This window comes from Vipera ursinii (assembly GCF_947247035.1).
Source record: "Vipera ursinii genome assembly, chromosome: 3".
Classification (NCBI taxonomy): domain Eukaryota; kingdom Metazoa; phylum Chordata; class Lepidosauria; order Squamata; family Viperidae; genus Vipera; species Vipera ursinii.
The window spans coordinates 45,855,569-45,878,753 of NC_139516.1; the positions used below are offsets into that span (position 1 = coordinate 45,855,569).

Below are 23,185 nucleotides of genomic sequence, written 5' to 3' on the forward strand. Positions count from 1 at the left end.
GTATAAGATTTTGAAGAACATCAAAGCTACCTGGCTGGAAAATTTAGGTGGACCCAGTTCAAATATTTTTGTGCCATAATGGCTCAGCTAGAATGACTTTGTTCATTCTGCAGCGGTTTTTAGCTTGTTCCGCTATCACAGTTCTCTGTATTCCCAAGTTTTCTCAAATACTAACTACTGTTTTACCTTTCTACGCTAGTTTCTTTTAATACATTATTTTCTCCCTCCCTTCCCACCTGTAAGTAACTGTCTCAGCAGGTACCAAATGCAATGAGAACTCTTTGGGTACGTGCAAGTGCATAATTTCCTCTCATGTAGAGTTAAGTTGTTACATGTCAACACAAATTCTCACTGGTTTCCACTCACACATCTCAGAGGCAGCTTTCTGATATTTTGTTGTCTTTTCTCAGGCTTCCCATTTTCTGTGGGCTTGCTGGGGCCTGATCCAAGCCCAATTCTCTACGATAGACTTTAATTTTGCCAGGTGAGCCATTTCTACTTGCATTGACAGGATGCAAAGGAGATGCTAGTTATTTGTTTGTTTGTCTGCCTGGCATGGGGGAGGGGAGGGGAGATGCCAGTGACAACCATTCTCTCTGCTGGTTCAGAGTCCTGATCATCAGCGTAAAATGTTATGGCTGCAGTCGTATAAGACCTACCTGAGAGCACTTCTGTGAGATTTAATTACAAAAATAATGTGAAAAACTTGCAACGGTTTTAAGTCTTGATAGCCTGTTTACCCTATTCCTCTAGCAATAAAAGTGGGAGCTTCCAGATTTCTAGCTTGGTTAGAGCTTAATAACCTCTCATTCTAGAAATTAAACATGATAACATTGGCTGTTAATGACCTGTTAGTTTTATGCCAAGTCAGTGCTATGCCATCCAAAAATTTGTCTTTATTCACGAATTTCATGGTAGTTGCTTTTTTTTGAGTTTTGAGTCATTAACTGAAATATTTTGAAGCTTAATGACTTTTTGGTTTTCAAAGTTTTGCTAGAGAAACTTACACTATATTGCAGTAAGACACCTAAAGTCTCAATGCATTATAAGAAACAAAAATAACAAATAACATTTTGAAAATATCAGTGAAGAATCAGTTTTAATAGAAATCCCTGATTCTTCCCTTGATGTCATTCACACTTATTCCCCACATCTGAAATATGGGCTTCATATTTCAATCCTTACCTATTGGTTGATTAAATATAGATGAGATGAACAGAAAGATAAAATGAAACCAAATGTATAAATAAATAACCTGCTTTGCCTTCTTTCCCGTGGTCCTCAGTTGCCTTGTGACCCATTGAACAACTACTCATTTTAAATTTCCTGTAATTTTTGCAATTTTACATTGTTGATGTATGTGAGAAGACAGACATTGGATAGAAAACACATCTGCATTTTTTTGGCATAATTTTTCATTTGTAGACGCCAAAGAGCACCACATGCTACAAAATTAATGTGTACAAAGTGTTCGTAGTATTATACATAACAAATGTCTATCTTTATATTGCTGTGCAGGTACGCAGGCATAAGATTTAAGCAGTACTTTAAAACAAAACCTGTGGTGACTTCCCTTCAAATGTCCAAGTGAGGTTAAAGTCCAAAGAGTCTTCTGGTTCTCAAGATTCCACTCTTATTTTCTCTGGTGTAGAGCACCTGCCACCCTCTCCTGCAGTGCTGAGTGGTCAGACATCATGAAACAGGGCTGGGAAAGAAAAGCACACCTTCCACAAAAGCAAACAAGTTCAACAAAGCCCCTGAACGTGGCTGTGCCATCCACGGATTACCTGCCACATGTTGGTTTTGGAAGGTGATGTTATGACATGGCTGCTGGCAAGAGTTTCTGGGGCATGTGGAGGGAAGATTCTGGGCTTAATAAGTGGGTGGCCAAGAGGGGAGAAGGTTTGCTTAGAGATTTGTATAGCTTTGAGGGTTATTGCTGGATGACACCTTTGTTCCTTGGCCAGAAGAAAGAAAACTAACAAGAGTTTTGTTTTTGTTTTTCAAGAACATGAGATTCTGGTCTTTTGGTTTGTGTGAATGGAGGAGGAACAATAGCTTCTCTTTACAATGAAATAATCCATTCTGAGATCTGCTCCACTCTCTACATGTGTGTGTGGAGAGAAAATCCATGCTTTAAAAGATTAAGACCCTGAAGCTGGAATAAATATTCCCACATGCACCAGTTTTAAAATATGGAACTTTTAGCCTCAGGGATAAAGAGTCCCAGTCCTTAAATAGCTATTACAACTTTGGTCAAGCTCTGAGCTGTTGGCCTCCCTGAACTATTAACTGGCAACAGAGAGCTCTGTGCTGAAAATTGTATTAGACATTGTGGGCAATTTCAACACCTATATTCTGAAAGTCCAACAATGTAGGCAACCTCAGATTACGTGTGCATATAATTCATACAGTGCCACTTTGAAGAGAGCAGATGTTACTACCTAGAACCTAATATGACGACAGCACAAAAGACAGATTACTTTTTGTAAGGAATAGATGCACTAAGTTTATGCAATACTCTGTTATTGTAATGGCCATATGTGTGAAAGAAGTTTACTCATCTCTCCCGACCACAAAATTGCATCCTGATCCAAATGGTACAGAGATTATTGCATTTCCATTCATGTGTCGATTTGCCCATAGAGTCTGCTGTAATATTACATTGTGCCATTCAGTATTTTGAGAAGGTGAATTCCACAAAACTAAACATTTTAATAATACAAATATATAAATATAAGTAGGAAAGTCGATGTAGCACAGGAAAAAGAAAGCACAATAAAACCCGGTAACAAGATTTTTTACCCAAGTTTACTACCTGCTTACCAATCTAGTGCAGCTTTTCACCACCTGGACACCTCCAGCAGACTCAGGTAGTAACTCCAAAATTACCAGCCTTGCTCTGACTAAGGAATTTGAAGACCCGTTTTATCTAAACACAGCCAAATTAGAGAAGTCTATTTCATTCACACAGCAAAGAGAAAAACCTTATGACTGCACGATCATTGGTATCAACTGTGACATAGAGAGTCTGGTCTCCTCATTTCACAACTTTACCTTGTATATAAATAAATTTTATACCCCTTATATCCAGATTGTGGAACAGGAAACTAGAACCAATCTGAATATCCTTTATGAGTTGCAAGAAGCTCATGCTGTTAACGGTGCTTTATCTTCAAGAAGATCATTTGGGTTCCTTTGGTTAAAGGGCCAAGTTTATACATACCCCTTACGGGTTCTCCAGTCAGAAGTGGATCAGCATTTCTGCATTGCCCTAGGGCTGGATAAAATTGAAGTGTGAAGGCATAATGGGAATGAAACTGTTAGCATCAGTCCTTGGGTATCTATCTGAGGCACTGTAATTGGTATAAAACATGTCATTTCACACTCTGAATTTCCTTTTATCCACATTTTGTATCGATGGGCTTTTATTTTACTCAGCAGACAATGACTAGAATTAAAAACAGATGACCTCTCAGTTCCTATGATGTCTTTTCAGCGTAGTTATGAACTTAAATGATCAAATGTCCACTGAATTTGTACTTTGGAGCAAAAATGAAAACAACAAGCCTCCTGCAGGCTTGTAATTGCAATGCTATTATAATTAATTTCCTAGAATCTGATTTCCTGTAGTTTCCTCATAGTAGGATAGCTGGTGCAGAATTGCTGTTAAGAGAGGGCATTTAGTATCCTGAGGAAAGGGGACAGTCAGGCCAGTATTTGCCAGATGCTTTGCATTTACTCCTATAAGCAGCAGCCCATGTTCCTGTCTGTAAAATATTATGGAATTGTAGTCCAAAATATCCAGACAATATAAGACTGCCTTATTCCTGTCTTAGACATTTTTGTGCTTGGATAGCATTTACTTTGTTTTCCCTTTGTAGAAGTGCTTAGCTTTTTATATATCTGTTAGCTATTGAATAGTTGGATAAAAAGTTGCATATTTACATTCTCTGCATTCCTGATCTAGCCATTAACCCCAATACACTATTCATTATATATCTCTATACCTTTTCAGCCTTGCTGTATTGCCTTTCTTCTTCTTTTTTCAAAACATTCCATTCAATCACTATCTTGGTCTTCCCCCTTTTTTCAACCCATGTGTGTGTGTGTGTGTGTGTGTGTGTGTGTGTGTGTGTGTGAGAGAGAGAGAGAGAGAGAGAGAGAGAGAGAGAGAGAGAGAGAGAAAGTTGATCCTCAGTTGTTCTTTGAATGGCCAACCCGTCTTCACATACTTTTTTTTTGCAATAGCTATTTACTTTTCTATGCAGTCCACATTTCAATGGGATCCTCTCATTCTATATTCTACCTGTGTTTGACCTCACATATATTTTAAGCGCCCCATTCCTGGTGCATTTAACTCACTTTAATATTTCTTTCGACATACCCAACTCTCACATCTATGTGAAAATGAGAGGGATACAGCCTCTCTTCTTTTGACAAGCATCCATTCTTCACGACAGACAATACTATCTTTTCATCAGCATTTTACATTTCTTTTTCCAGTTTTGCATCTGTAGTGAAAAGTCTAGCAAAATAAGCTCATCTACCTGTGATGTTTTAGCTGTGTAACTGTAACATATAACCTGCAATCATTCATTCCATTTTCATTATCAAGAACAACTACCTTGGCCTTGTTCAGATAACTACTAGCCCCCCCCCCCAAATGGATAGTAGAAAGCAGGGCAGCTTTTTAATTATAGGATATCCCTAAGCGTTATGAACATGTCCTCTAAATTGAGTTAGACTTGAAACAGAACTGGTGAAGTTATTCTTTGATGTTTTCTATTAATAAATGTAGCTATTGTTATTTAGTAAATAATAGTTACAGAACTGATCTTGTGAAAATTGGACAAACCCTAAGTTTTATGACAGGACCACACTAAACCTCACTGTGAATCTAACCAGCATAGCTTGGGAGTCCTTCAGGTGAATTTGACTTCAACTCCTAACAGCCAGTATAGACAATGCATTACGGGAGGTTTATAGAGAGAGAGGTGTAATTAGTACAGGTGAAGAAAAGATGTATAAGATCTTGTCCATGGTCACTTATGACAATCATTATTTATGAATAAAATCCATGAACCTCTGCCTTCTCTGTACTTCTGAGCTCATATGCTATAATGGAACTGACATCCGTTAATATATAATCCTTCCAAATAATGGGGAAGTTGGAGTATAAAATGGATTAATTGGGTGGATATAATGAGCAGGATCAGTGGAGTACAGCTGTGGAAAAAGGATCAAGAGTGGCATAAACGATCTTACTTGCTCAGAAAACAACACACATTGCTTCATTTTTTTATGGTTATATCCCTCTTAGAAAACATCTCCCTTTCTTTCTTCCCTTTTTTAATTCATGATAGGACCTCCTTGGTCACTTTTCTGCAGACCTTTTTCTTTAAAAGTGCCCTGCTTGCTTTGCCTGTTCTTACCAATGCTTTCCGACCTCTCGTTAAAAATTCTGCTTTTCCCACTTTTTCTTTCCCTTCATCTCTCTTACAAGCAAGATGCTGACTTCTGAGTAAACCTCCAAAAACACAACATGCCAGTCAGGAGACACAAGAAGATAGAACTTTCAGACCCAGAAAGTTCCTACTGAGAATCTTCCCAGGGCAAAAAGACCAGATCCTTCAGCCATAATCTAAATTTCCTTCACTTCTGATGCAGCTGCTTGATTTCAAGCAAAAAGATAAGCCTTGTTGTCTGGGCAAAAGTATTCTGACAGGCCTCCAGAGGGCAGCAAAGAGTAATGAATTCATTCTTTTGACCCAGCAGCTGCAAATGTCTGCTTGTGAACCATGATTCTGAATGACCCGATAGTTTGGAAAATGGGGTGGAGCTAGAAAAGTGAGTTAAATACTAGGAAAGGGGCCTCATCATGTGGTGCATATGGAAAAAAAAGATTAACCTCAGACTAGAAAGTTTAAGAAGCTTGTAGTGTGCCAAAGTTAGATGGTGACTTAGCAACCTGTAATCATCTAGACCAGTATTTCTCAATCTTGGCAACTTTAAGATATGTATACTTCAATTCTCATAATTCTCCAGCCATCATGTCTTGCTTAGGAATTCTGGGAAATTAAGTCCAGACATCTTATAGTTCAATAAAATCATTACTTTTGGCCGCCAACACTATATGTATCCTCCCTAGGAGCTACACATTATCCCACCAATAATTTTATTTTGAATTATTAAAGAAAGGCCAAAGTTCGACACCTGGTTTTGTACAACATTCTAACAGGATTGTGTAGTTTGTGGCAGCATCCGACCGGTTTAAAATATTGTGTGAACCCAGCCTTATTGTTCAAAATGGCCTTTATAACAACAAAGCCTTAACCATCAAAAAGCTTTAAAATGCATTTTATAAGATATATCTGGTTGCCAAGCCAGTCCCTTTGGATTTTTCAAAAGCTTTATCCAATTAACTGGATGTTTTATTGTCAGCTGTGCGCACCCTAACTCTGAAGGCTTAGCTAACATAGCTAGACATATGCAGAGCAACTGAAATTTCATTCAGTGCATGGCTTCCTTCATTACCTCCCTTCACCAAAGAGGGAAAGATAGCCATTGCCATAATATACTGAAGAGCGGAGTACGAACCACCTTAGTATATAAAATATCTCTTGCTCCATTTAGTCCATCTCTTGCTCACATTTAGTGAAAAAGCAATCAGAATCTCAACATTATTAACACATGTACCAGCTATAGAAAATATTAATGTCCTTTTAAGTTAGAGGACATTCACACTTCCTCTGAGACACTTGTGGAAGGGAGTGGTTTTAGCCAACTTCCTTCTTCACATTAGAGGTAGTCTACTCAGGATTTTTACAGTTTTGCCATATAACACATCTTAAATATCATTCAGAGAAAGCAAAGGCAGCTGGATGGAGGGAACAGAGGGAACAGATGGAGGGAACAGAGACTGATCTGGCCATTCCTACAAGGACTGTAGTCAGGACAATCATGAGCGATTCTGAGATTGTTTAGGTGGCAACGTTGGCTTTTAACATTTTTTGTACTATCCTAGGAATTTCCTCCACAGAGGTCCCTGCACCCAGAAGGCATCTAAATATGAGTGATACTTATCATCCAGCCTAATAATCTTGAAATGCAAAAAATAGCACAATTTATGAGGTTTTTCCTGCTCTCCCGAAAACCAAGGACAGATACTGTATAGAGTATCACTCATATTTAGATGCCTTCTGGGTGCAGGGACCTCTGTGGAGGAAATTCCTAGGATAGTACAAAAAATGTTAAAAGCCAACATTGCCACCTAAACAATCTCAGAATCGCTCATGATTGTCCTGACTACAGTCCTTGTAGGAATGGCCAGATCAGTCTCTGTTCCCTCCATCCAATCAAGAAGGGAACACAGAAACTGGATCTTGAACAACATCATCTCACCCTGTGTCTAGTTTTTAGTTTGCTATCTTTGTTCTTGGGGAGGAAAACAGATGAAAAGTCAGTCTAGACAAATCTCTATGATGCTTTCACAAGCAAGGTAGAGGTGGTGGAGAGCCATGGAATTGGTTCAGCAGTGCGCGAAGTGTTTGCCCATTTAACACTAACTGCAAAATGGAAATGTTTTTATTTGAATTTCTAGGCAGCCAATCTGCCCTTTTTCAGAAATAATATATACTATATAGAAATTGGAGCCAGAGTGGGGATTGCTGCAGCAGCATAAACAGTAAAAAAGTTCCATGGAGCAGTGTCATAAATTACATAATTCTCTGTCTTCTAAGCAAGTAGGAGGCTTAAGCTGTCTTTGCCATCTCCACCTATCAGACCAATATGGAACCTGCTGCCAGGATCTATGTTTCACTCTTTGCATAGCCTGTTAAGAAAAAGCAGTACTTTCAAAACAAAGATTAGCGTTTTCCCATGCTAATGCATTCTGGATACTCGTATGAAAGCTAAAATGGTTTTTATACACCGAATTGCTCAGAGCATTTTTGGCGAATTTATCTTCACAAGAACATATAATGTGCATGCTATTTGCTAGGGAGAATAAACGGAATAGCATAGTAGGAAGTTTTAGGAAATAAGTGGGCTTATTTATACAACAGGATCTCAACCCTCTTTACTTCAGAGAGATTCACAATCATACTGCATTGTCATGTTCTCAGTGTTGACACAGTAATGTGCACAGGTCTCTTTCATTATGTGATGTCATTGTGAGGTAAAAGCTTCAGAGGAATTTAGATTTACCTAAAAAGAGTAAAACACATTTTCGCCCTGAAGTATATGGAGCACGTCAATATGAAATAGAAGTCTCTGTACGTAATTGTGTTATTAATCACAGCATACCAGCACACTGTTAAAAAGGCCTGAAGACAGATACAGGGTCATTGGCCTTATCTCAGAGGCATCACAAACAGCTCAACACACCACATTGATGTGTGTTGATGTATAATCTCTACTTGTCCTCATATAGTCAGAATCAAGCAATTTATGAAGTTTTTATAGCTTGATTTTTATACCATGAAAAATTGATTTGTTATCTGAACACAAGCAAGATTGCAGTGTGGGTGACATTGTGTAGTAGTGTTGCGTACTTGAAAGAGAAATCTGCGTAATTATGCGATGTAGTTACTGCTTGAAATATATGACTGCTTTGAAGCTTTAGGGGTTTTCAGAACCATTGCTTTACGTGGTGCTTGTTTGTCTCGAGAGCAAAACAGTTGAACAAACTGAGGTAACAGGGTAAAAGCTAACAAAGGCATCTTTAATATGGACAGAGCTTTCCCAGTTCATGCACAGCCAACAAGCAATGAACTGGTCAGGCTAAACTTTCAAGGATTAGTCTACATCTCTTAGTTGGTTACCTCACAGTGACTTGCTATTTTTTTTTTATAAAAATGTGCAGATGCCAGCACATCTCTCCTTGTATGTGGTACCACTAATTTTCTTAGCAATTTTCATGTACTCTGTTCCATGTACATAAACAAGATTTTTCTGTATTATGATAGTTGCTGACAATACTGAATGAACTGTGTATTCCTACAGGTAAATGTCAAATCGGTGGACTTTGTTTCTTGAATGAAAGACAAAACGGAACCTTTTAAACACCAAATGTCTCTTTTCATCTATAAAGCCAATGTTAAAATTAAAAACTGGAGGGAAGATGTTTTGTTTCTGAGTAATCAACTGTTCATGTTATGGAGCTTATTGTCCTTGGTTAGTTCATTTGTTTAAATCAGTAGCTAAATTAGGCTGGGAGCTGTGTTTCAGCAGCAACAAAAGGATCCCAGATTCTCTATCCCTGCTGTCTTCTGCTCCAATACTTATTCTGCACAAGTAGTATTATTTCTTGTCATGTTTAACTGGCTTTGGAAGAGACAGAAAGAAGTAGCAGCTACCAACCTAATACCTGGGACACAATCGTACATGTCTGGGCCAATGATCAAGACAGATCCCCGTTTCCCTCAAAGATTTTTCCAGTATCATTTGCCTGCTCAAGGTCATTCCTCTGAGGCAGTTGCTATGCTTCACAGCAGTCAGAATACAGTACAGTATTGTACATGGGTCTGTATTGCATAGTGCTCCACAACAGAGACATTCTCATTCCAAAGGATGCACTAATGATCAAGAAGATACAGCCAACTATCTCTGTCATGTTAGTTTTTGAACAACTGCCAACATGAATACATGAGGCTGCTGAGGTTTATGACCACTGCAGCAACTCCTATCTTACATTGACAGATTGCTGTATCTGACTGGCAAAGAAAGAGGGCCCTACATTGTCTGCTACAGCAAAGAAAATATTATAGATCTTGTGAGATGCACCTCTCATTTGAAGTAGCTTGGAACCAGGAATATTGGATCTCAGTAGATCAGGAGAATAAGATGAAGCACTCCAATCTGTTATTTTTTAATCTCAATTGAAATTAATCACAACGGCTAAGAGACCATTTGTTTAAAAACAATTATTTTAGTACTCATAAAATTTATGCATTGCCTCCTCTTCCTTTCTAAAGGTCTAAAGATTTAATCTGAGAATAAGATACCTTGATGAAAAGATTTCAGAAATATGTTTTTTGTCCCATATAATAGACTTGAGATTCCGACGATGTTAAACACATCAGTATGAACAAGGATGACGTATCATCATGCAGATGGAGGGAAGGGTAAACAATAGCATTATCACTTGTAAAAGACTATATTAGTACTTTCAAGGAAATAAGCCCCTTTAAGAACAGTGGAATTTACTACCTCATAAACACATGCAAGACTGTGATATTAAGCTTCAATCCTACACAAACCTACCCAGGAATAAATCTTATTGAACATCCTGGGAGTTTCTTCCACGTAAACATGCATTATAACTGCATCAATGTTTGCAGATAATTTCAGGGAAATCTAGCATCGTGTACCTTCTCTGTTTTAAAGACTAATCATCACATCTCCACAGCCTTGAACTGTTGTTAAAAGGAACAAGCACAATGAGTTAGGTGGCAATGTGAATTTTACAAAACTAGAACTAGCACAGATCTCTGTTCCAAAACATCTTTATTGTACCAAGAAAAGGAAAACCCTTTATAAACAAGAGTGTTGAAATATACAGGTTAAGTTACTAATCTTATTAACAAAATAAAGCTCTATCTATATGTACAGACTTTTTAAAACAAAACAAAAATAAAGCAGCAGCCAGTTGCTAAAGCACAGTAGAAAGGGATAGCATTATGAAAAACTGAAGGAATGGGGAACAATATAGATCAAAGCCTATCTTGATGCTCTCAAGGTGCTAGACTATAACTCCACAGTTAGAGGGCACCAGGATCAAAAAAGGTGTAACCCATTCTCATGATGCTTATTATACATAAACCAAGTGATTCACTTCCTCCCTAGAAGATATAATTGCATTTTTGTTCTTTTTAAAGTTAGAATAAAGGAAAATGAATTGGACAGATGCAAGTAGTTTGGACTCATTTAAGCTAGTCAGGGACATAAGTCATACATAATGTAATGATATAATAAAAGCTGTCATGAAAGAATGCCAGACAAGAGTTTTGTTTGTCGAACAAAAACAGAAGTCCAGATTCTATCCAGATATATCTCAGGTACAGTGTAGTGTCATCACACAGTGATACCAAACTCTGTGATGAGGCTATACACACTAAGATCAAATTTCAGAGTGACAATTATACTCTTCTGTTGCAATAAAAATAATGTTTTGCATGCTCAGCATGCAACTTCTGTCAACTTTTTGTATTAAGTTTTGGCAAACATATGAAGGACCACATTTTTAAAGATAGTGACATCAGGAACCAATATTCAAAGGTTTGTAAGGAATGAAATGGGTGCATAAATCCTCTGTAAAATGTAAGGTATGTATCTCATTCTTAATCACCCCCCCCCCTTATCAAAAATGCAAAAAATAGTGATCTTTTGTCATATCCACTGAAGTGGAGTAGAAAAGGGATGCTAGTGGGCTTTTTGTAATATTAGACTAAGGGTGACTCCAGACAGTGTATATGGTATTATCAATCCTTACTTTTCTGCCATAAATGATAAATAGGCTTGTAATTTACCATCTCTGCATGTGCACATACTGTTATGCTTCACCTGGCAATGGGAATGATACAGTCATGTGGGCAATGCTAAATTTCTTCCATGATCTCATATCTGGTCTCAAATTGTGGAGATCAATGTGTGGTATTAACAACTTGGTCACCCTAACACAAAAAAGAGAATTTGTCAAAAAATGAAGAACGACATGTTTACTTTAAGAATGCCTAATTTAGTTTCTCAATGACGTTACAATTTCTGACAGTAGAAAATAAAAGATTCCCATGCTGAGATTTAAATCTAGTGGAAGTGTACAAAAATATTTAAAGGACTATCTAAAGGGATAGGAGCAAAATATGTAAAAATGTATGCAAATGTACATAATTCATACACCAGAGACACAACTGCATATGTATATCGTGACCCTGTACATCCTCTGTGCCTCTCTCAACACTGTTCTTCCATGTACTGAAGCTAGCCACTGGTGTATCATTAACCAAGAACACTTAGCTAATTTAAACCAGGGCAAGACTGCTGCTTTCACTAATGCCACTAAAGGATAATAAGAAGGAGATGAAAGAAGCCACTCAAATACATTATACACTCAACTTGGATGATTTGAGCATGATAAGCAAACAAGTACTTATACTGCAAACTATGAGTGTTGAGTTCAATGTAGGGAAAACATGAATTTACAAGTATACTGAAGCCTACCAGAGGCTCAATAAACTAGTGTGACAAAAGTGGACAAACCCCTTTAAAGTTGCTGAATTATATCATCCTATTCCTAATGAATTATAACTCAGAACTACTAGAAGGATGCAGGTTTCCTACCCTGTATACTACAGCATCATCAGACTAATTCAATTAAATTATCCATTTAAAAGAATTTTTATTCCTTCACAGAAGATGTTTCAGTATAGTTTTTCGAAGAAGGTGCCCTTCAGGTATGTTGGATTATAATTCCCATCATGCACCTTAGATGCTCTAGTGGGTGGGCATGAGAGAGCTATTACCCTTGTAGGGAAACAATTTTGGAAAGATTGCCTCAGAAACTTCACATTCTACCCCTTAAACATCAAGTCAGATTTCTATTGTTGCAGGGCATCCTCTTCTCCTGTGTGTACTGAGAATTGGCAAGCAAACAAGGGTAGGAGGGAAACAGGCCATGGCTTAATTTATAAGTTGGGCCAAGGCTGCCAAGGGTAAAGGCAGCCCTTTGAGACCTCTGTTGCTATTCAAGTCCAGAGCTAAAAATGGCTCCATGGGAATTTATTGGCAGGGCCAGTGGGAATTGAAAAAAACAAACACAAGACAAAGTGAAATTGGAGTGGGGGAAAAGGCAGAACCAGTTGAAATCCGGAATGAAGGGGGAATAATTGTTCCACCCAGATGTTTCATTTAAGGAAAGTGAAAAGGCTCCTCAAATGTTGGTTGAATGCTAGTGATTGGCTGGCCAATATAAGCTGATGCAGATGACCAGGTTGTAAACAGGTGAGGTCTCTGTTTGGCTATTGGTAAAGTAAGCTTTTACGTCAGCTTTTTGGGGAAAGGAGAAAAAGCCATAGAGAAAATGAACAAGACATAATTGCTACCCAGCCACAGAGCATTTGCCCCTAACTCCAACCCAACAAAATATACACACAGTTGCGATTGGAAGGAGGAAGCTTTTTCCAGTCAAACTTTCATTCCTGAGAGCATAAATACTGAGCTGCTAGGAAGATGGGTTCAAACATTATAGGCTCTGAAATCTGCTCGGTATTTCAATTCTCATTCTTCATTCCTTAGTGACTCCATAATACCTTTGTTCCCTCTTATTTAACTTCAGTGAAGATTTGGGATATCCTTAACAGGAGTTCTGACCTTAGTAAGAAAAAATACCAGACTTGTTACAAGATTCATAGTCAATTCATATTCAATTTCCTTGGGGTAAATTCAGCAGGTCAAAGAAAAAAATTCCTCCCTTTCCACATAAGATAAGTGGATGGGAAATAAACTCTACCAATACCACAGATGGTGGCATAAAGAATTGTTCCTCTGCTCTGTGTCCATTTCCACTTTAACAAGTTCCTCCCCCTTGTTTCTTCCAATGCCATTAATTGTTACACATTGGAAAGAGGACAAAGGCTTGTCCGTATTTTCCATACTTGCTCGCTTCTTGTGACATTAGTCTGTGAGAACCACTAGCTCGCCATCGCTCTTCTCCTCGCCTTCAGAATCCTCATCTTCACTGTAGTGGTACATCTCCCCATCAGGCATTGAATGACTGTCCTCTGCCCCATCCCCTTCCTCTGGCTTCAGACTACATGTGTTCACTATGACTGGCATGTTTGATTCCATGCCATGGGACAAGTAGTGATCCATCAGTGGTGGAGCTAGCTGAATCCCAACTGATCGCTGGTACATGAGATCCGAAGAGGAAGGTGGCATCTGGCTGCTTTGGGGCCTAGGAAAGACATTACAAAGTATCATAAAAGTTATGCCAGCTTACATTCTGTTCCAACCCCATCCCCACCTCTGCATTCACACATGATTACTGCACTTCCCAACATGGAGACAGGTAAGCAGAAGCTGTGATCTTTTATTACTGAGCTAAGCATTCCTAATTATTGGTCATGTAACAGAGGCTAATGGTAGCTGCAGTTCAGTAGTATCTTGTGGGCCACCACTTCCTTACTCCTAAGAAACAACAATGCACTGGTCACGTAAACAACAATGCACTGGTCACGTGTTTGTACAATACTGGTCTCCCTGGAATGAGATCTGATCAACTGTCTTCCGGCAACCTTCTACAAGCAAACTTTGCTGAACTTTCCCTTCTTCATCTAAGCTTTCAGAACTGCCTGATTTCACCTAAATGCTAATCGTGCTTATAGGATCCAGCAAACTGTTTAATCGTATCTTTGATCCTTTCAGTCAGCTAAGCTACAAGACACACAAAAGACCATGAACTGGGTTAGCTATTGGTAAGGTCAGGGCAAATAAGCCCAGGAAGGCATTGCAGGTCACAGTTAATGATGAATCAGGAACCTGAACCTTATTAAACTATCCCTGACTTGCACAAGATGGGCTGCGCGGTTCCCTTAAAAGAGGTGAATTTCAGACACAGGAACCTGCAGGCTCAGAAAGCGGTGCTCAAGAGGAACAGAGAAAAGGGACAGGAAGCCTCACGCAATCAAGTAGCCCTGCCTGGCGTCCTGGCGCCGATTCCTCATCAGTGCCTTGTATTCACCAACACGAAGCCGCTTCCCTTCCACAATGCAGGTGCGTTTGGGGCGGGGCTTGTACTTGTAATTGGGATACTTCTCCAGATGCTGGCGGCTGAGCCTTGCTTGCTCTTCATAATAAGGCTGCTTCTCCTGATTGGACATGGATTTCCATCGGGATCCTATAAAAACAGAGAGCAATGAAAGAGGATGATTTCAATTACCTTTTTTATTCTTCCTCTTCTGCATGGTCCTTCTCAGTCTCATGCTACGCCAGAATATACTGCTTCCTAACAAATGGGCTTAGAAAAGAACAGGGACTTAACAAAAGTTGATCACTGTAGATTAAGATGAAAAACACCTCAAGTGTCTGCAACAATTCCCCTGAAATAGCCAATTCAAAACAAATATGGCACCTTTAAAAAACAGAGTTTGAGATATAAAACAGGGATGGGCAACCTTTAGATAATCAGAAACCAAACAGCAACAACTTCTTTTTTCTTTGAGTCGCAGTGAGGGGATGGAGAAGCAAACTGGCTATGAACATTACCAGGGCTTTCTAAGTTTTCAAAGGTTGGGGGACTATTTTCCCCTTACATTCAGCCTACTTTGAGACATGTACATGGTTTTGCTGATTTTTGTAATCAGAGGGGTCCTGAGGCCACAGAGAGGATGGGGTGTTATATGCAACAGTTCAGTCCCTTTGAAAGACAAATTATACGAAGAGTTAAATTGCTCCTTTAACCAGATGTGGATCTAAAGATTATCATACAGCTGTGCATTTATCTTTCATTACTATTCAGGCAAAAAGAATTATTTCTACAGACTGCTTTATGTCCAAGAACATAGGGCAATTCTACACTGGCAAGGCTAGTCCTGTAGAACTATATGAGCGATCATATTTATTTATTTTATTTTATTTTAATTCCATTTATATCCCGCCCTTCTCCGAAGACTCAGGGCGGCTTACAAGCTTAGCAGATATGATCATATTGTATAGAAACTAGGAGCTCCAGAAAACATCTGGCTGTGTTGCCTATTTAGAAATGTAAAATGAGATATTAAGCAAGCCATACTAGGTAGTTAATGGCTATTCTGGGTCTTGTGGATTACAAGATCCATGTATCCCTCAAATGACAACCACAATTGAGCCCAAAAATTCTGTTGCTAAGCAAGACTGTTTCAAAGTGAATTTTGCCCCATTTTACGACCTTTCTTGCCACAGTTGTTAAGAGAAATATTGCATTTGTTAAATTAGTAACACAGTGGTTAAGTGAATCTGACAATTGGCCTTGCTTGTCAGGAGGTTACAAAAGTTGATCACATGACCCCTGGACACTGCAACCATCATAAACACATGCCAGTTGCCAAGCATCTGAATTTTGATCACACGATCAGAAGATGCTGCAGTGGTCATAAGTCTGAAAAACAGTCATAAGTCACTTTTTTCCAGTGCTGTTGCAGATGGTCACTAAGTGAATGGTTGTAAGTCAAGAACAACCTGTATGTGATCCTCAGTTTGACCAAAACAAAGTGGGCATTGCTCAGTTTCAAAATGAAAACATATCTCAAAACAAAATATCAATTTCCTTCCTCCTTTTTCTTCAGAAGAGTAGCTTTCTCACAAAGCGTAATTCATGGAAACAGAGGCAAGCATCAAAAATGTATCCAGATGAGTCCTGTTTGTTTAGGAATAAAATTAATTTTTAGATTTATGAACCATTTCACTATGGCCTAGGTGGTGTGCAAAATTAAAACCAAAAACAATGCAGTAAAAATAAACTGTAAAGAAGGACGAACAATAATGGCGCGAATTTTCCTCCAGCTCAGTGTGTCTCAGTTAGCAACTTCAAGATATGTGGATTTCAACTTCCGGAATTCCTCAGCCAGCATGAAGTTGAGGTCCACACATCTTAAAGTTGCCAAGTTTGAAAAATGCTGCTCTAGATGCTTGATTACCAATGGCCTTCTAGAAAAGCCAGATTCTAACTATTCTCCAGAAGGCCATAAGAGAGCCCGGGGGGGCGCTCTTGCTTAGCCCCCTGAAGCACAGGTATACAGTGTTAACCTGTGTATGTAATTATTTATTCAGCATTTAATTGTACATCAACATAAAAGCACGCTATTACTACATCATGTAAAAAAAAGTGTCATGTGTGAAGATGCCCTATTGTCAAACGGCAAGAGAATCCATTTGTTTAATGAGACCTTTCACTTTTCTCAAATATTATATAGACCAGGGGTGTCAAACTCAATTTCATTGAGGGCCGCATCAGCATTGCGGTTGCCCTCAGGGGGCCCGGTGGGTATGGCCAGGGTGGGCATGGCCTACTGGGTGGGCATGGCCAGCTATACATCGTTCGCATCAAGGGTGCCTATGGGGGCCTGGGCAGGAGTGGGACAGATGTGAGGGTCTCTGGCAGAAGGAGGGTCTCTGGGCCAGGGCCAAGGCAGTGGGGGCCGTTCCCTCACTGTTTCCAGGATGGCTTTGCAGGCCACATGAAACTACTTCATGGACCGAATCCGGCCCCCGGGCCTTGTGTTTGACATGTCTGATATAGACTGACTTGTGCCGAGTTATATGACGTCAGGTAAATGGGAAAGTAAGGGAAAGGCAGGGAAGTACAGCTCTTTTCCTTAATGCTTCTCTCTTATAGATGGGCAGCTCCAAAGCCATGGCCGCCACCTAGGGCTAACCAGAAGCCTTCCCTGCTGCTGACCTTCCCCGTCACCTTCCTAGAGGGCTTTTTGAATTCTTTTAAGCCCAAGGTATGGGGAGCAGGTGGAACAGCTAAAATAGGCTGGCCTTCTGGGTGGCTGGAATTCCCTGGGCTGTGTGACCTTTACTGTCATGCCCAACAGAGAGAGTGTAAAGAATAGGCTGGAGAGATGAGCAAGGTTTTACCCAAACTGTTAATGCAGGGAACAAAGTCTAAGATGTCTATATAGTTGATGGAACTTGAGAAAAAGTTAATTCTAGACAAACTTTCTGGATCAAACAAAATCCTAGGAGTTTGGATAGGAAAAGGTAGGCATTAGCATTACTGGTAAAATTACCTTATATTTCAGAGTCAACATAATTCAAATAATATTGAGCTTACACAAAATAGTTATAAAATCAAGACAGGATTCAGTCATTGTGTCATTATGATTGTTTTCCCTTTGTACTTTCTATTATATGCATTTACATACATCCAGTTTGGTTTGGTTTGCTAAAGAATAAAACAAAACAATAAACTCAGAAGCAAAACAAGTTCCTTTTTTTTCACTTTTAGGCATCAAATCTAGAACTGCAGGGGTTGAAAAAACAGAGTGGATCATATCGTTCTCTCTCAGAGGAAGGCAGAATTTCTGAATGCAAATTCCAGGTCTTCATGCACTAGCTCCTTGAACTGATACTAATAAAGAACTTCCTACTAGCCCACAGCAAAGAATCTAAGCTTGACATCCCATTCCTAGACGGGAAGCTTTTTTCCCTTTTTCCCCTAACAAAAACTATAAACAAGAAGATACAGAACGGGTTTGCAGCTCATTCTGGAAGGGGCAAAGAGGCCTCCCTACTGAGCAAAGAGGCTCTGTCTGAGCTGCTATTTGAATTCTGGGACAAGCAATGAATTTACCTTTGTGACTAAGACTTTGTCTAGCTTGCTCTGTAGTCTGGGATTCATAGCATTAAAAAAAGGTCCACAAGCACAACTGTATAAATAGCACCCTGAGAAAAGGTTAGTCTTGGCTTCCTCTTTGATGTGAACTTTTTTTTTTAAAAAACAACAACCTGCATTCAACATGTTTAGCATGTGCAGATGTAAAATCTGAAGAATCAGGCAATCATGATAGATCAAGAAAGAGAACTCTGCTTGTTCCTTCTTACTAAACCCACTATTAAAATGTTAGAAATTACCAATAATTACTTACCCAAGGGGCAATATGTTTCACAGAAATATCAAAAGACATTAGAAAAAGAACCAATAGATACCAATTTACACACCCTTCTTTACCTAGAATCTTACTGATGCTTGAATTGTGCATGTCCGGGAAAGCTTGCAAAATTTTACGTCTTTCATCCTTGGCCCACACCATAAAAGCATTCATGGGGCGCTTTATGTGGTTGTTGTTCCTGGACTCAGGGAAATGCCGTGAGCCTGCCAAGAAAGGATCAAAGAAGAGTTTATTAAACTGACCAGACTGTGGGAGTTTATGAATCCTGGAAATTGCAAATGAGGGGGGGGGGTCACAAATGGTACATTTGTCACATCTGCTGTATACAAAAGCTGATTACCTATCAAATTTAGAGAAGTCATGAGGTTTTGGCACCATTAAAAAAACCCTAATTCAGGTATTCAACTAAAGGTTTCATTTATTAAAGGAAGCTTGCTTGGATTTCCATTTCATAATTCAACACTGGTGAAATTTGTGAGAAAAAGAAGAAATGGCATTACCATCGCCTTCACATGTTAGTAGAGACTCATCCAGTCTCTGAAGAGACGACTCATCCATCTGTTCTTTTCCAGGTGAAGAATCCAAATTGGTATGATCCTGAAAATACAGGGTTTTCTGCATCTTACCAAGGTAATCAACATTAAAAGTTAATACAGGTAGTCCTTGACTTATAATCATTAATGACTGTTCAAAGTTACAACAGCACTAAAAAAAGCGAATTATGACTGTTTTTCATACTTAAACAACCACAGCAGCATCTCCATGGTTGTGTGATCAAAATTCAGATACTTGGCAACTGGCTCATATTAATGACGGTTGCTGTGTCCCAGGATCATGTGTTCACTTTTTACAACCTTCTGACAAGCAAAGTCAATTGGGAAACCAGATTCACTTAACAAACATGGCAAGAAAAGTCGTAAAATGGGGCAAAACTCAGTTGTCTCACCTAGCAACAGAAATATTGGGCTGAACTGTCATACGCTGAGGACTGCTTGTACCAATGGCATATTTCTAGAAGCAATTAACCCGCCTTAAACCTAGATTTTTAAAATAAATTATTTTGCCATATGTTAAATTATCAAAAGAGAATGGCCTTATATAATCCTCTAAAATGGGACCTGTATAGTCCAAATCTGCTGAACTGGGAACTATAAAAGAAAGACTACAGGTAACATTATCTGAAGAAAAGAATCTTGGAAACAAGGTATTTTTTTTAATTTTTTCTGTTTATAGAAAAAATAGTTTCAGCAAGAAAAAGGAACAATTCAGTTAACATGCTGGACAGCTTTTGTAAATAATACTTTAAAGTCATGAGTCTAAGGAATAAAATGACGTTTGAATAGCTTTATGGACTATTGTAATAGAACAAGTATTTTATGTACTTTAAGTTTAGACTTAAAACGTCGGAATATGGAGTTCTCATGTATTAGTTTCTATTTTATTATGTGCTAATCTCAAACCTCTCCAATTTTCACCCTCAGTATATAATTATTGTACTATCGCTGAAAGCTCTTTCCTTAGTCATTCAATTTATCAGGTAGTGGTAACAGCAAAGGAAAAAAACTTCTCCTACAACTTTCACTGGGCCTTACATCAGGAATACAGACCTCTGGAAAATAAAGTTAACAATTTCAAGACACCTCAGCCCATGATACTGTTGTTTCTATCAGAAATGTTTGAGGAATTAAAACAAACAAACAGAATATAGTCTTGACAGTTCACCAAATAACTTCCAGGGCTGATTATATTCTACAATGGATCAGGGATGTGGTGAATCAGAATTGGGAAGCTTATACATTTTATCCAATTATTAAATTGTCTGGAATGCTACCCTAATATAAACATGTCCAATTAGCTCATTTTTTAGAACATTCTGAACTGAATCTTTTGAAGGTTCATTCATTACTATTTACATCACAGACAATGGCTCTCAAACACCCAGATACCAAGGTTTTTTTAAAAAAAATTGATGGACCGCTTTCATTAGACTCTGATATCTTTCGTTCTTCAAAATTCTAATCTTTATTCAAGGCTTTGTGTCAAAGTGGGTATTCTTTCCTTTTAAGACCAAAATCAATATCACTTACCTTAATGTATGGATGATTTGGAGAACCATCTAGAGCTCTGCTTTGGTTGTGCAGAAGTTGCTGAGCATCTTGTATTGCTTTAGTTATAGCATCTCCCTCTCCAAGGAATCCTGATATTTAAAAAAACAACAACAACTGAGATCAATTGATATCTTCATGACTATCACCAGTGCAAACTAGTAATGCAAGGAAATAACACTGCTGCTACCAGATCCGGGCTGAAAAAAATCTAGACAACCACTAGATAGCATTAAAGGGCTACAGGAAATCCCTGAGTTTGCCATCATTTGCTGTCATTACCCAGAATTTTATAGCCTGGATACAATAGCTCTATCCTGCACTGTCCACAAGCACGCCTTAACTACAGCAATTTCCCCCCCCTTTATATAGCTTTAGTTTAGTTTTCTTTTAGAATCAGTGATTACTTTTTTTCCTCATCAGAAAAAGAAACATTTATGGTGCAATCCTGTGATTCTGAGGAAGATGATACACAGGGTCCTATGTGAACTTCCACTTACATTACTGGCATGTAACATCTGCAAGGAGGTTTTTCCTTAATGTCAGAGGTGATGTAAACTACTGTGGCTACTGGCAGTGGTCCATTGTTAGAAAACAGAAGGACTCAGAATTCTAGCCCTGAAATGTTTGTAATTGACTGTACTCCTTCTGGAGACAACATGAGATTGTCAACACAAAAAAGATTTCAATTCTAATTAACAAAAGCCTGGAAGGCTCAAGAATTATGACTTTCTTTCTTCCACATGCCCAAAATTGCTGTGCTTGTTATCTTGTGCCTTCAGCAATCATGAAACAGCAGAACAGGCATCTCCAACAACAACAACAACAAAAATACTACAATGTCCCTACAATTTCTGCACCATATTAAACTTCAGACTGGATTTATGCTTCTCTTCAAGACTGCAATAAACTTAGGTTTTCATTTGGAGCAGACCTGTCAAACACAAGGCCCGGGGGCCGGATCCGGCCCACGAAGTGGTTTCATGTGGCCCGCGAAGCCATCCTGGAAACAGTGAGGGAACGGCCCCCACTGCCTTGGCCCTGGCCCAGAGACCCTCCTTCTGCCAGAGACCCTCAGATCTGTCCCACTCCTGCCCAGGCCCCCATAGACACCCTTGATGCAAATGATGTAGAGCTGGTCATGCCCACCCAGTAGGCCATACACACTCTAGCCACGCCCACCCAGTAGGCCACGCCCACCCTGTCCATACCCACCCACCCGGCCCCCTGAGGGCAACCGCAATACTGATGCGGCCCTCAATGAAATTGAGTTTGATACCCCTGATTTGGAGTGATTAGAGTATTCTATGTATCTGTTAACTTCATATTAACTCTTGGAGCCTTGAAGTTTATAATTTGCATATGTTTCAAAATCATGGATATCCCAAAAGATGATCTAACACACTGGGTATATCGATTTGGATATATGAGGACTCCTGCAACATGAAAGATCCTTGGTGCATCTACATCAAATTTGTCTCTTCTGATTGGTAGAACCTCTCCAAGTTTTCCAAGACGTATTTGGAGATGTTGAGGACTGAATATCTTGCATGGCCAGTGCATGCATCTTCCTCTGAATTGCACTTTCTCTTCCCCCTTCAGTAGTGGTAAATCCACAAGATAAAATCCCCAAAGGAATCTTGAGGAAAGCCGTATTCATCCCTTCGTGAATCTAGGGACGTCAAGAATTCTTACCCAAAGAAAAATCAAGAGCGTAAGCTAATAAAGCAAAGGTATTCTGTAACAAGTTTGCAATTACAAGTCATTCAAAGAAGCATTTCCCTATCAGCTCTGAAACAGAGGAACAGACCTACCCAAAGGAAGGCTGGGAGGGCTGGTCTGCAATTCCCGAGAAACACCACTGAGGGACTGACTGCTACTAATCTTTAAACTAGGTGTGCTGGAGGCATTGGGGGGTTCAGAGCCTTTAGACTTTGCTGTTAAGTTCAGTGGCTGTGAAGATTCCTGAAAACAAAATAGAGAAGAGGATAGAAACATTTTTCTACAAGATTTGGAGACTTAAGGGGAAAAAGGCAATTAAGAGGTTTTACCTGGATTTGTAGGTGGCCTGAGCTTGCAGGTCTCTTGAGTGCTGAAGGAGGTGGACTATGAATCAGCTGCATAGGATATTCCACTGTAGATTGTAAAGAAACAGAAGAGCTGGAGACTGTGTACAATGTTAAACTTAACCGAGATCCTTCTTATGTCAACATTGAATCAAGAGGGAATCTGCTGTAAGTTCAGTGAAACTCAACTTGGAATTAAGTAAAGGGGCGAAATTTCTGCATCTGTCCCCAAATATGTAAAAACATGTCCCCTTTGTACATTACAGCAATGGGTTTGGGGACAACTGTCATCAATGTATTATAGTAGTGAACTGTTCTTAGTTCTACGGGCCCAGACTATTAGAATGAGAGGGATTTAATT

At 39.1% G+C, this 23,185-nt stretch overlaps 2 protein-coding genes across 7 annotated transcripts in view; one reads left to right on the forward strand and one right to left on the reverse strand.

Moving 5' to 3' along the window:
- Positions 1–9,120, forward strand: part of ETNK2 (ethanolamine kinase 2) — a 34,239-nt gene extending 25,119 nt beyond the window's left edge. Inside the window, exons 7-9 of one of the 2 annotated variants that reach the window (XR_014492085.1) lie at positions 411–484; positions 1,519–1,810; positions 9,007–9,095. Coding sequence is in view for 1 of the 2 variants with exons in the window: in XM_083359282.1 (XP_083215408.1) it covers positions 411–484; positions 1,652–1,810; positions 9,007–9,010 (237 nt within the window). In the remaining variant the exon portion in view is untranslated. Of the gene's footprint in view, positions 1–410; positions 485–1,518; positions 1,811–9,006 lie in introns of both variants that reach the window. The other variant, XM_083359282.1, reaches the window with a different exon arrangement.
- A 1,018-nt stretch (positions 9,121–10,138) lies between these two features.
- The window catches only part of SOX13 (SRY-box transcription factor 13), a 66,008-nt gene continuing 52,961 nt past the window's right edge, over positions 10,139–23,185 (reverse strand). For 2 of the 5 annotated variants that reach the window (XM_083358280.1, XM_083358279.1), the window contains exons 8-14: positions 22,810–22,892; positions 22,573–22,723; positions 20,741–20,850; positions 19,154–19,250; positions 18,713–18,856; positions 14,680–14,896; positions 10,140–13,954 (exon numbers count right to left, since the gene is read on the reverse strand). In XM_083358280.1, coding sequence (XP_083214406.1) covers positions 13,675–13,954; positions 14,680–14,896; positions 18,713–18,856; positions 19,154–19,250; positions 20,741–20,850; positions 22,573–22,723; positions 22,810–22,892 — 1,082 coding nt within the window. In that variant the 3' untranslated portion in view covers positions 10,140–13,674. Of the gene's footprint in view, positions 13,955–14,679; positions 14,897–18,712; positions 18,857–19,153; positions 19,251–20,740; positions 20,851–22,572; positions 22,724–22,809; positions 22,893–23,185 lie in introns of all 5 variants that reach the window. The other 3 variants (XM_083358282.1, XM_083358281.1, XM_083358283.1) reach the window with 3 other exon arrangements.